Genomic DNA, 15,000 nt, shown 5'->3' with positions numbered 1-15,000 from the left:
TTTGACATCATTTTGTTTTTGACATTAAAAATACACAAAATAGAGCTCAATTCACTTTTGTTTGTTTTATTCAAAAACATCTATATAGTTTTTATAACTTTGTATTTCTGTTTTAGTCAGTAGGCCATATCAGGTTAAGCTAAAGCTTCAAATAAGTTTATTTATTTTTTTAATTTCAGTTAACATTTATTTAATTTCAAGTTTTTTTAATGGTTTTAGTGAACTATTATAACCTGATACTTTATTGAATATGTGTCAAATACTGGTCTTTCCTCCTGACTATGAATTAAATGGGAATGGAATTAAATACAGTTTATTTTTGGTAACCAAAAGCGAATATATAATGCGTGACTTTTAATGATAAACCAGCTGGAAATACACCAGGACTCTTATTTTGAAATGTCTGCTCCTCTATTGCAGTTGCAGGAGCTCATTCAAGTTCAGGAGATCAAATATGCATTATTACAACCGTCTAAAACATATTACTATATAAATATCATAAAGTAAACATTGTCATTCTTCATCAGCATTAGTTCATAAACACTGGTCTGGCATAAATGTGTGTTATTGATTGATTGAGCCGCTCTGGAGCTGGATTGGGTGTGTGTGTGTGTGTGTGTGTGTGTTATTGATTGAGCCGCTCTGGAGCTGGATTGGGTGTGTGTGTGTGTGTGTGTTATTGATTGAGCCGCTCTGGAGCTGGATTGGGTGTGTGTGTGTGTGTGTGTGTGTGTTATTGATTGAGCCGCTCTGGAGCTGGATTGGGTGTGTGTGTGTGTGTATGTGTGTGTGTTATTGATTGAGCCGCTCTGCAGCTGGATTGGGTGTGTGTGTGTGTGTGTGTGTGTGTGTGTGTGTTATTGATTGAGCCGCTCTGGAGCTGGATTGGGTGTGTGTGTGTGTGTGTGTGTGTGTGTGTGTGTGTGTGTGTGTGTTATTGATTGAGCCGCTCTGGAGCTGGATTGGGTGTGTGTGTGTGTGTGTGTGTGTGTGTGTGTGTGTGTGTGTGTGTGTGTGTGTGTGTGTGTGTGTGTGTTATTGATTGAGCCGCTCTGGAGCTGGATTGGGGGTGTGTGTGTGTGTGTGTGTTATTGATTGAGCCGCTCTGGAGCTGGATTGTGTGTGTGTGTGTGTGTGTGTGTGTGTGTGTGTGTGTGTGTTATTGATTGAGCCGCTCTGGAGCTGGATTGGGGGTGTGTGTGTGTGTGTTATTGATTGAGCCGCTCTGGAGCTGGATTGGGGGTGTGTGTGTGTGTGTGTGTGTGTTATTGATTGAGCCGCTCTGGAGCTGGATTGGGTGTGTGTGTGTGTGTGTGTGTGTGTGTGTGTGTGTGTTATTGATTGAGCCGCTCTGGAGCTGGATTGGGTGTGTGTGTGTGTGTGTGTGTGTGTGTGTGTGTGTGTTATTGATTGAGCCGCTCTGGAGCTGGATTGGTGTGTGTGTGTGTGTGTGTGTGTGTGTGTGTGTGTGTGTGTGTGTTATTGATTGAGCCGCTCTGGAGCTGGATTGTTTTATAGTAATACAAATAATTTAGCTCAGTTAGAGAACAGACGCTACAATTAAAAACTGAACTGAGCAATAATAACAATATACGACGGAAAATTCAGTTTCAAAGCTAAATGTAAAAGTGCCCATTAAAGCGAGTTTGTCATTGTACTGTTTCAGTTTTGTGTTTTTCATTAAAAATAATATTAAACACATTCAATTCGATTACAAAAGCTGGTCAGTCTGACGTGGTGTTGCCTGAGCTCATTACTATTCATGAGCTCGCCCAGTTTAGACCCTCTAGCTCAGTGACGATTTTCCTACACCGCAAGGATGGCTGAACGTCATATGGCAATATACCTGCGATTCCAGACCATAGTAAACAAAGCTCCTCTACTTGTTGTGCTGGGTAAAGGATGCTGATAGCCAGGCTCTCATTGGCTAGCTGTTAGCCAATCAGAGTCAAGCAGCTTAGCTCGTTGAATATTAATGAGAACTGGTGCAAATCGGGTCTTCCTGCAGGCTTTCTACACCACGCTAGAATGGCTTGAAACAAGGTAAACAAGGCATTTTTTCCACACAAAATGCTTTTACAAAGATAATGGAAGAACTTCAGACATTACCACAAAATCTCTAATGCTAGTCTGGAGCCCTGAATACCTTTAGCAAGACCTGAACGAGATTTCTGCATTACAAATCCACATCGACTTCTGTATCAATAATGTACAACATTCAGTGCATACATCAGGTCTCTCTCCACTGAGGCATCTTCATGACAGAGCGTTGTACACACACACACACACACACACACACAGCCCATGAATAATCCACTCTCGGCTCTCTTGATTCTTCTATAGCTAAAGTGAGCTGCAATGCAATCAGGCGCCGGGGAACTTTTAGTCGCCTGGGTCCAAGGATTAATAATTAAAAATCCCTCAGTTAACAAAGAGAGAGAGAGAGAGAGAGAGAGAGAGAGAGAGAGAGAGAGAGAGAGAGCGAGAGAGAGAGAGAGAGAGCGAGAGAGAGAGAGAGAGAGAGAGAGAGAGAGCGAGAGAGAGAGAGAGAGAGAGAGAGAGAGAGAGAGAGAGAGAGAGAGAGAGAGAGAGAGAGAGAGAGAGAGAGAGAGAGAGAGAGAGAGGAGAGAGAGAGAGAGAGAGAGAGACATGCTTTCGTTTTTAAAGGTGCACTATGTAAGTTTTCCATCCGCTAGAAGGTCGCAAATAGTTGGAAACATTTGGGATATTGTAAGTCCTCAACTGAACACAATATATAACACTGGCCTAGAGGTGTGTGGATGTTTTACTGAAAAAATCTTACATAATGCAGCTTGTTCACCCAAAAAATTCATTAATCAGCCCTTCGTTCATCTTCAGATATTTCTGATGATATTTCTGCTGAAATCTGAGGGATTTCTGTCCCTCCATAGACAGCAACGCAACTATCAGTTCATGAAGAGCTCCGGGTTCATAATCTCTGCTTCAAATAATAACCAGTTATAATAACTATAAATAACAACTCAACACTCTATAAGGGCTAATATTTAAAAATATCTAAGTATTTTGCAGGTTTTTTGATGATATTCAATGTATTTAGATTTGTATAAACAATCATTGTAGCCAATTCAATTAAAATGTATTTTAATGCAAGCAAGAAGTAAAAATACAGTCAAATATATTAAAAAAAATTAAACAAAAACTAATTTTTTACTAACCTTAACGCAAGAAGAAGTTATCACTTTGATTTATTTGCACTAATATAACAATAAAAAGCCATATATACCTAGATAAAATAATTTGTACGTAAATAATAACAAAAAATCAAATACATATCACTAAACAAAAACGTATTTTTAATAAATCTTTTCAATATGTTAGGCTTTGTTTATATTTCTGAAATTGGAACTGATTCATGGAAATAAATCAAACTTTTGTGACTTATGGATCAAAATAACAACACACAGCAATATTTACCTAAATATTATTGATTAACTAAATGAAATTAAGTAAATATAAATGAAAAAGAGTTTTGAGATGGACATATTTGTGGAAATGAATCAAACTGAACCGAACTGAAGTTTACATCAAAACATCTCATTACACACTCATATTCATAATAAAATAGTCTAATGACAGACTTGCATTCAATTCATAAACTTCTAATATTCCATCAGTGTGAATATTAGAAATATCAGCAGCAACCAAAACAAGCCGATGAAAGAATCCAGATGAGAACGGAGAGATGCTGCTGATCATCTGTCCATCCAGCCGTATCATCATCATCATCATCATCATCATCATAACAAAAGCTGCTTATGATCATCAGCTCATCTGAAGCCATGAGCGCAGCTGAAATCAGGGAGATGACGCTCGGATGGACAGAAGAGTTGAGGAGCTGAAGGAGAAACATCCCAGGATTCCTCAACACTGGTCTGAAACACCGCCATTAACCGCTCAACCGGAGAGACGTGACCGCGATTAACATCACTCCTCTATCCTTCACTCGCTCTTACTCTGAGGGCCTTTCTAAGGGTTCATCTATTTAAAGAGCTTCACACACACACACACACACACACACACAGAGGTGAGAGTCGATTAACGAGTGAGGAAGAGAGGAGCGAGTGAACATCAGGTGTTATTAACAGAAGTGTCAGGGAAACAGAGCCGCTGTAATGAGAGAGAGATGACTTTAGCTCGGCACATGTTTCAGGATCAGTGTTGGGGAAACGCATTACAAGTCACTTGAGTTACGTAATAATATTACTTTTTCTAAGTAACTAGTAAAGTAACGCATTACTTTTCAAATTTACAACAAAATATCTGAGTTACTTTTTCACATTAGTTTGACTGACAGCTCTCCTGTCCTCATGTTGAGAAGAATAAGTGCAGAGGTGTGTGGTGTGTGTGTGTGTGTGTGTGTGTGTGTGTGTGTGTGTGTGTGTGTGTGTGTGTGTGTGTGTGTGTGTGTGTGTGTGTGTGTGTGTGTGTGTGTGTGTGTGTGTGAACATGATGGTTATTGTAGTTCTAGACTAAATGTGAGCATTTATTTATCTCACTTGCACAATAAAGATTCTGTCCTCCTCAAAATGAATAAAATCAGTCAAATGCAAAATCAGAGTACTCAAACCTCAAATATATAAATGTTAAATAAAACAAATATTTTTATGCATTTAATCTACCTTTATTGACCAATGTCGTGCTGCTAATCTTTGATGATTTAGTTAAGCCATGAGCAAAAATTACTAGATTTTTTGTTTTTATTGGTAAAACGTTTTTCTCCTGCGTCCTATTCTTCCATTATCCAGAATGGCAGCACATTTTTAACCTCAGCCTGAGGCCTATTATTTCAATTTTGGTATGAAGAGGTCTTTACATTTGCACAAAAAATGACTTTTTTTGCTATTAAAAAACAAAACAAAAAAGCAAGCCCAGCCCAGGTGAGAAAAAGTAACGCAAAAGTAACGTAACGCATTACTTTTCTTACAAAGTAACTAATTAACTCAATTAGTTACTTTTTAAGGGAGTAACGCAATATTGTCATGCATTACTTTTCAAAGTAACTTTCCCCAACACTGTTCAGGAATGCTTCTCTCAGACATCCGCTCACTGAAGCGCTCACACACACACACTCACACTCACACTCACACTCACACTCACACTCACACACACACACACACACACACACACACACACACACACACACACACACTCACACTCACACTCACACTCACACTCACACACACACACACACACACACACACACACACACACACACACACACACACACACACACACTCACACTCACACACACACACACTCTCACATACACTCACACACACACACACTCTCACATACACTCACACACACACACACTCACACTCACACTCACAGACACACACACAGACACACACACACACACACACACACACACACACACACACACACACTCACACTCACACTCACACTCACACTCACACACTCACACTCACACTCACACTCACACACACACACTCTCACACACACACAGACACACACACACACACACACACACACACACACACACACACTCACACTCACACTCACACACACTCACACTCACACTCACACACACTCACACACACTCTCACACACACACACACACACACACACACACACACACACACACACACACACACACACACACACACACACACACACACTCACACTCACACTCACAGACACACACACAGACACACACACACACACACACTCACACTCACACTCACACACACACTCACACACTCACACTCACACTCACACTCACACTCACACTCACACTCACACTCACACTCACACTCACACACTCACACTCACACACACACACACACACACACACACACACACACACACACACACACACACACACACAGACACACACACACACACACTCACACTCACACACACACTCACACCTCACACACACACACACACACTCACACACTCACACACTCACACACACACACACACACACACAGACACACACACACACACACACACACACACACTCACACTCACACACACACTCACACCTCACACACACACACACACACTCACACACTCACACACTCACACACACACACACACACACAGGGCTGTCCACCTGGAAACACATCTTCTAGTTTATAACTGCACTTGTATAAGGGTTTGGTAAGAGATGACATTAATTATAATTATTAAATTACTTGAGGAGATGAGGAGCTCTTACAGCGGGTCTGAATTAAGGTTAGAATCGTTAACGGAAAAACAAAAACTAAGTGGGAAAAAACATTGTTGTTAACTGAAAACAAAAATAAAAACGAGGCATTACAAAAAAACATTAATGTGTGATTGGCAAAACTAACTAAAACTAGCGGTTTCGAAAATATCAGCTAACGTTTTTTAAGCGCTAAATTACAACGCTGCACAAACCATACGCTGAAACCTGGCAAGTCTGGTATCGTTGGACTCCGCAAGGATTCAGGAGACAAAAAAAGTTAGTCCCATGAAAATAAGTCAACCACACCCAAAGTTAAAAGCGTTTGAAAAAAAAAAATTCTCCACTAGGTGGCGATGTTTCAAAACTTCTCAGGCTCCTTCAGGGCATCGAGCTGATGACCCAAACCGAGTTTCATAACAATCCGTTCATGTGTTCATAAAATACAGCATTTTAGCACATCATTCAAAATGGCCGACAGTCAAAATGGCCGATATGGTAAAATACCATATGACTCGGCATGACGTCCTGAATGATTTTTGGACAAACGGTTCAGAAGTTATACGCAAAAACAACCATTTTTCGTATCTCCGGACCAGTAGGTGGCGCTGCGCTGAAACACTGCATGTTGCCTCAGGTTATGCTTCTGATGACATTTACCAAGTTTGGTTTGAATACAATAAAGCATTGCGGAGATATTGCCTTAAGTGTGTTTTTGCAAGCGTTACGTAAAATTTGTTTGCGTGTTAATCAAAAACGATTTGACGAATCAACTTGAATTCCATGTTTCTTTGTCAGCATGGTCTGAAGCAGTGGCGGATCTAGAACATTTTACATGGGGGGGCAAAGGAGTGGCAAGAGGTCGTGGCAGGGTGGCAGGGACGGTACATGGAAATCCCTATATGTGAAGTGCTTTAACAAAACAAACACAAAACCACTTTTAAACTACAGTACTTATTGTTTAATCATGCCCTTACACACTACAAAGGTTTTTAATTCACAACAGGAATAAGCCCAGTGTGCAAACTAAAGAAAACAGTAAACTACTGTATACTTCAGCTACTTTCTTCAACTACTCTAGCCTGCAAAAGTCAATATGTGAAACCTCTGGTTATCCTTGTATTACATTACACTGTAGGGCATGTAGCTAATAATAGCCTATATAACAAATATAAAATCAGAAAGATTTAATCACATGCACACACCAGTTATGTTTCGACTACTTAATCCTACTGTATTTGTTATTTCCCCAGTTGTAAACTGGTTTCATTGCTGTGATATCTGAGAGGAATTGGATTTAATAGGACTGCTTAACTAAATCAAATGTAAAAAAAAAAAAAAAAAAAAAGATTGTATCACAATTAGTGTTGTTTTCGTCAACGAAAAGTATGACTAAATATCTTCGTCAACGAACCTTTATAACGTGACGAAAACGAGACGAGACGCAACGTAAATGCTGGTCATGTGACGATGACGAATAAAAACGAGACTAAATGTGGTTCACAAAATAAAAACTATGCTAAAATGTCTCTTCATTTTCGTTGACGAAAATGAGACGAGACGAAAAGTCGTGTTTTTATTCTGCAGTATTTCTGTGCGTCTCATTCAGGGGCTGCATCAGGTCTCACCGCGCAGACGCAGGCCACATCACTCTCTTCAAACCCCACTCGCGCGGCGTCTCCGGTGAGTGAACGGGTCCGATGGCCGGCCAGTTGGGGTTCGTAAGCCCTATTCGGACGGTAATTGTTTGTCCTGCGGTCGTAAGGTGTCTTCATTATTTACAGGAGCTAGTCAGTGATTTTATTGTCGTCTTAATGCAGAATATCAGTGTTTTTCTCCCACCACCCGTGTAAAAATCTCCGGCCGAATTACCTAACTGAATTACTGTTTGACAAACACCAAGGTCGTGTGGTGCCGTCTGAATCCACATCTCTGAGTTTTCAATCACTTCAGAATTCACGGTTTATATCCTTTTTGGCCACTGCAGAGCACCGTGCGGTTGTGCTTCGCTGTTATTTTGATGCATTTTAAAGATCTAGACTTGTATTACTGAAATATTGGCAAGTATTTACAAGAGCAAGATATTTCATCACCGCTCAAACAAAGAAAGAAAGAAAAGCACGTAAACATTTGAAATGTGCCGTTATAACGGCAGCAATTATATATGTTAAAATAACCGCAGCATTATGAATACCTCATAAGCGAATAAGAGGCTATATTCACTTATTTCCACTAATTTCCATGTGGAATAAAATTGCATCCTTTATTTTGAGATAAAATACAAGACAGAAAAACATTTTAACTATAATGTGGGTCTAATTTTAAACATAAATAATTAAATAATAATTTGGATATTATTTTCCTATTAAATTAAATATGCATTTATTCTTATTAAGACATTTGGAAAAACTTTTATTACATTGAAGTGGAAAATAAAACGGGTGTTGTGGAAATAGATGGGGAGAAATGTGGCCACAAAAATCACAGGAAAAAACACCACAAACCTTAAGAGACATCTCAATGTTTTTATTTATTTTATTTAAATGTATGTGTGTGTGCTTGTTTAGTTGGTAAAATAAATATGTTGTAACTTCAAATCAGAGCGTCTTCCGTGTCTGGAATGGATGTATTCTTGAGTCTATAAGGTAACAATAATATAATAAGATAACATTGTTTGAAATGGGTTTGGCTAAAAGAAGATTTTGGTTTTGTCTATAATACGTACTTATACTATATTGACTGGGTTAAATAGAATTGCATTACTAAAAAGAGACTAAAATACAATTTTCATTGACTAAAACTTGACTAAAATGTCATTAGTTTTCGTCGACTAAAACTAGACGAAAATAGTCATAGATAATTCTGACTAAAATAAGACTAAAATGCTCAGACTTTTAGTCGACTAAAACTTGACTAGACTAAAAAGAGTATGACTATGACTAAAACTAATAAAAACTAAAATGACTGCTTGACACAAAGACTAGACTAAAACTAAAATGAAAACAGGCCGCCAAAAACAACACTAATCACAATAAGTGTATTGTGATTGTCACTAACATTTTAGTAACAACTGAATTTTATTTGGTTTAGTGACATGTAACAGTGTTTACATGGTACAATTTCTGGTAAGCTACGCTTTTTTGTTATTTCAATTAAATTAAATGATTGTGATTTGATTTAAAGGTCCCATGGCATGGCATTTTTCTATTATTTTATAGTGTTTCCTGAGGTGTACTTATATTGTTAGTATGATTTTTACATCATAAAATGTCATAATTTAGAAATAAAAGGCATTTTTTCTATACTGCTGTTTGCCCTGTGGCTGAATGCCCTGCTTCAAGAGGCGTGTCTGCTGTGAGACTTCAGGAAAAACGCCCACTGTTGTGATTGGCTGACATCTTTGCATTTTAAATGAGCGGAGGGGGCGTGGTTTAACGAGACACGAGCAGGCACGAGTCTGCCAGAGAGACGGATGGACCTGTGTTCACTTCACATCAGTTCTCTCAGCATGTCTCAGTTCAGGGTGAACTGTTGTAGTTACTAGCATATACTTCAGGTTATTAGTTTATTTCTAGTCAGAGGGGCTGTCACTCATGTCAGAAAGTTAGTAAATTATGGATCAGCGCTGACTCGAGACGCGAACCGTTTAGAACGATTCAGTCCGATTTGGTGAACTGGTTCGGTTCACTAAAAAGAACCGATTCAAAAGAATGATTCGTTCGCGAACAGGACATCACGGAGACGGAGCGATTGCTAACAAAGTTATTTATAGTAACTACTGAGTTATGAGAGCGCTGTCTGTCAGCGCGAGTTTATTGTGTTTGTATCTGAGAGTTCTGAATAAACAAGAGTCCCAGTCACGCCGAGTCCTCTTCATCATTATTCTACCAACTTTGTAACACATGCAATGTACCATTACAGCGAGATGAACGAGTTAGTAAGTTTGATTAAAGCATTATTTCTAGATATGTTCCAATCATATGAATAGCGTCAGTGATGCGCATTGAGTAACTTACACAGCGCAAACAAAGACACAACAGCAGTAATCGAATGTAATCCAGTTTATTGTGGGGCTAGGCTGGCTAGCCCAGATACCCTCACGCTTACCCCCCTTCTGCTTAATCTCGCGCCGCGTTTGGTGCCTCCGCTGTGGGCCAGATGCAGTACTGGGGGTCGGGGATGTTGAAGGCCGAGCTTCGGCGTGTGTGAGGTTTATCTCTAAAGATGTTACTGCTGATGTTAAACAGAAAAGACTGTATGCACATTTTAGAACAGATAGACGCGACGAGGACGTACAAAACACTGACTCACAAGATAGAAAACACGAAAACACCGTTCTGTCTGGAGAGAGAGAAGCCGCAGCGTGTGCACGAATAATAAATAATTAGCTACACATCAGAAATCAATGATCACAGATCAGAAGGAACTGAAGAAAGACTTCTGTTTTCATTTGTACATCCAAACACTGAGAAACTGCCAGTGTTCACTCGTTCACAAGTAACGTTAATGATCTCTCGAGCGTTTGCATGGGCGTGGCAGATTCTCTGGGTGGAGGAAAGGGAGGAAACCGCTCCTGCTTGGACGTCAAACCAGGAGACTTCAGGATTGGCTCGTCTGGCCTGTCATTTTCTCAAAGGCAGAGAGAGACAGCCAGAACTCGGGTTTACACCGATCAACATTTCTATCCACTTGGGGACAATATTCAGGCTAGGGGAACTCATATTAATGTTGAAATACCTCATAAAATGAAAATTTCATGCCATGGGACCTTTAATATTGACTCATTTGGTTAACTATTAGGCACACAAGATGCACCTAATCTCAAGAAAAATCAACTCTCCTAATGCTGTAAACATACACAGAGCCCTATCAGCTGGCAGTGTTATTTAAGGTTAAAAATAACTCAAATACATATAATGCGTTTTTTTTTATAATAACAACTTTATTTAATGATATAAATAAAAATATACTAAATATGTAATATGGTACACTACACATATTTAGCTAAATACTCTCTATAGCTCTTTTTTTCTAGCCAACTAATGTGCTATAGCCTATTATGGTCATTAAATGGCTTTCCTGAGGTAAATGTTATGTGACATAATTATTCTCCAGTTTTTTTATTGATCCCTTTGTTAGACTGATTGGTCGATATTATGTATGAGGAATATACATTTAGGTAAGTTGTAGGCTACTGTTTCTTTCAACATTGTTCATTCGTGTTTATTTACTATTAGCTAGTAGAGATGATCGGTCCACGTGCAGCTAGGGATCTGTCACGTAACATTTACAAGCGCCAAAACGGCATTTATTGTTTGAATTTCGTAATAAAAGTGACAGAAACTGAGAGCTGAGATGTTTTTTATATATGATAAGTAAGTCGTGTCCTCTTTGCTTCGCGATTTTTCTGTGCGTGAGAAAATGTATGTGTGGCGTGAGAGCGTGAAAAGTGTCAATTGCGTTTGTCTCACGGTGAATGCGTGAGAGTTGGCAGTTATGGATACAATATTTAATATTTTTTATTAAGCTGTTCTAGTCTTTACTAAAATCAAAATTAGGCTAATCAAAGGGAAAAGTGCTCTTACGAATCACAACCGCTGATTTTGGCTAACGTAGAGTATTAGAGGGGCGGGGGGAGGGGTATTTTATGTATTTTAATTTTAACACATCTAAAATTAAAAATTAAATGGTTTACTTTTGGTAAATATATTGGACATACTGGCAGGTTGTTTTTATGATGATCTGGATCAATTTTCCTGTAAATCGGACCAACGGCCTAGGAGGAGTTAGAAAAAGTTGGGTTTCGGTTAATTAAAAATGGCGGGAATATTTTCATGACAGAAATTACGTCATATGGTGCGATCGAATCGGCTTGAGCCAAGGAATCGAAAGAAAAAATTCGAAAAAAAATCGAAGGATTTTGTTTCTAGCTCTTATGGTTCAAAAGTTATTAGCAAAAACATGAGTTAAACTTTGGACAGGTGGTGGCGCTAGAGAGATTGAGTTAGAGACTCCAAAATTGGTGTGGTTACTTTTGGTAATGACCTCTACCAGTGTACCAAATTCCATCATTTTCCCGCAAACGGTTCTATGGGCTGCCATAGACTTCCATGGCGGAATAATAATAATAAGAAGAAATCTAACGGTTTCAAGAGGGGCTCCGTACCTTCGGTGCTTGGCCCCTAATAAGATCAAATTATACATTAAATGTCCTTAGTTTTCGTCTTTGTCAATGTCTTTCATAGAGCAAATAATGTTCAGCTGCATGCGTGCACACACACACACACACACACACACACACACACGTCTCCATTAAAACGTTCGACGTTGATATCGTGGTTGGTATCTCATGAACACCTTTACACAATCACACATTAAAAAGTGGTATAAAAATATGTTTAATTCTCAATATAATTTTGTTTTTAATTGTAGAGTCTGTTCTCTAACTGAACTAAATTATCTTATTACAATAAAAATCTAAACGACGGTGTGCATGTGATGTAACCGGTAGGCGTGGCCTCAGAGAAGCAAGTGCATTCTGGGAGTTGTTGTCTTTCATCCACATGAGACAAAAATACATTTTCTGGCTTTTCTCAGTCTAGAAGGCACCAACTTCACATTTCTCCTACATAAATGACCCAGTTTAATTGCACATCATCTTCCCAGCGCTGAAGTGGCCCTTTAAAGCTTCTGTCCACACACTGGCCATGAGCTTCAGAACCAACCGCTCTGAAGGCTCTCAGCACGCAGTAATGCTCACAAAACACTCATTCTGTACTTCAACAATCAAGCAGCAAAGATGGAGGAGTGTCTCTCACACACACACACACACTCTCTCAGCGGCCGTACCTTATATCCGGGTCCGAGCTGATGAATGGCGAAGATCTGTGCTGGGTTCAGCGCTTCACTGAACACATACACCGCCCCGAGCTGCCCGCAGAACACACGGTTAGCGTCCGCCGTCTCTGAAGAGCCCAGGAAACACTTATCATAACTCTGCAGGAAGAGAGGAAGAGGGGATGAGGGAAAACACACACCAAAAGTGGAGCTTTATATCAGTTCAACGGATTGAGAGTTTTCTGGAAAGGCCCTCTAGACGACATCTCGATCTGATTCACTGAGTCTAGTCACAATGCTCTTAAAGGGTTTGTTCACCCAAAAATGAAAATTGTGTCATTAATGACTTACCCTCACTAAAGACGTCGATACAAAGTCCATCTCACTACAGCAGCTCTATAATAACTTTATGAAGCGACGAGAATAGTTTCTGTGCGCAAACACAACGACTTATATAGTGATGACGATTTCAAAACACAGCATCATGAAGCTTCGAAGCGGAATCAGTGAGTCGAATCATGATTCGGATCGCGTGTCAAACCGCCAAACCGCTGAATCGACTCACTGATTCATAACGCTCTGAACTGCTGATTCGACTCACTGATTCATAACGCTCTAAACCTCTGAATCGACTCACTGATTCATAACGCTCTGAACTGCTGATTCGCTCACTGATTCATAACGCTCTAAACCTCTGAATCGACTCACTGATTCATAACGCTCTGAACCGCTGAATCAACTCACTGATTCATAACGCTCCAAACCGCTGAATCGACTCACTGATTCATAACGCTCTGAACTGCTGATTCGACTCACTGATTCATAACGCTCTGAACCTCTGAATCGACTCACTGATTCATAACGCTCTGAACCTCTGAATCGACTCACTGATTTATAACGCTCTGAACCGCTGAATCGACTCACTGATTCATAACGCTCCAAACCGCTGAATCGACTCACTGATTCATAACGCTCTGAACCTCTGAATCGACTTACTGATTCATAACGCTCTGAACCGCTGAATCGACTCACTGATTCATAACGCTCTGAACTGCTGAATCGACTCACTGATTCATAACGCTCTGAACTGCTGATTCAACTCACTGATTCATAACGCTCTGAACCGCTGAATCGACTCACTGATTCATAACGCTCTGAACCGCTGAATCGACTCACTGATTCATAACGCTTCAAAGCTTCATGAGGCTGTGTTTTGAAATCGTCATCACTATATAAGTCGTTATTTAGGGGTTTTTTTGCGCACAGAAACTATTCTCGTCTTCATAAAGTTATTGTAGAGCCGCTGTAGTGAGATGGACTTTGTAACTTTAGTCTTTAGTGTCTTTTAAGGGTCTTGAGAGTGTAAAGTTGAGCCAATGGAGGCCTTTCAGAGCATCAGATTTACACTAAAATATCTTCATTTGTGTCTGAAGATGAACGGAGGTCTGACGGGTTTGACATGAGGAATTAATGACAGATGATTAATTTTTGGGTGAACTGTCCCTTTAAGGAAACAGGGATACTTTGGCAAATCCACATCCCTTTGAGAAACAAGTGTATTTAATCGCTTATCGTTTGGACCCGTCAGGTGCAATATTTGTTAAAGCTGAGGAAAGAAAAATGTTGATTGCAAGTCCGAGATTCCATCATTACACACACACACACACACACACACACACACACACACACTCTTACATCATTGGTGTTGACGTGCCATGCCATGTCGCCGTAGGAAACCAGCTGGCCGTTGACATAGCAGCGGATTTCGCTGTTCCTCCAGCGGTTGTAGATGTGGACGATGCTGATCATGTACCACTGCGGGAGAGGAAGCAGAAACAGCCATTCAATATTCAGTCCACTCAGACCACACTAACAGTTCATACATGTAAAAGTGTTAAAGGTACAGTAGCAAACACAGGCTCGATTCACTGATCTGAGATCAGGAGCAG

General features: G+C 39.8%; 1 protein-coding gene across 1 annotated transcript in view; it reads right to left on the bottom strand.

Annotated features, from left to right (window-relative positions):
* Positions 1-14,866, bottom strand: part of LOC307122436 (neurobeachin-like) — a gene marked incomplete at both ends in the record, with an annotated part of 23,560 nt that extends 8,694 nt beyond the window's left edge. Inside the window, 2 exons of the mRNA XM_079846421.1 lie at positions 13,064-13,210; positions 14,747-14,866. Of these exons, the coding sequence (XP_079702547.1) occupies positions 13,064-13,210; positions 14,747-14,866 (267 nt within the window). The remainder of the gene's footprint in view (positions 1-13,063; positions 13,211-14,746) is intronic.
* Between the last annotated feature and the right edge of the window lie 134 nt (positions 14,867-15,000).

The sequence above is a fragment of the Gobio gobio genome, assembly GCF_949357685.1.
Source record: "Gobio gobio genome assembly, contig: scaffold_259, whole genome shotgun sequence".
NCBI lineage: Eukaryota > Metazoa > Chordata > Actinopteri > Cypriniformes > Gobionidae > Gobio > Gobio gobio.
The sequence above is the reverse complement of the archived record's forward strand: the minus strand, read 5'-3'. Positions and strand labels throughout refer to the sequence as shown.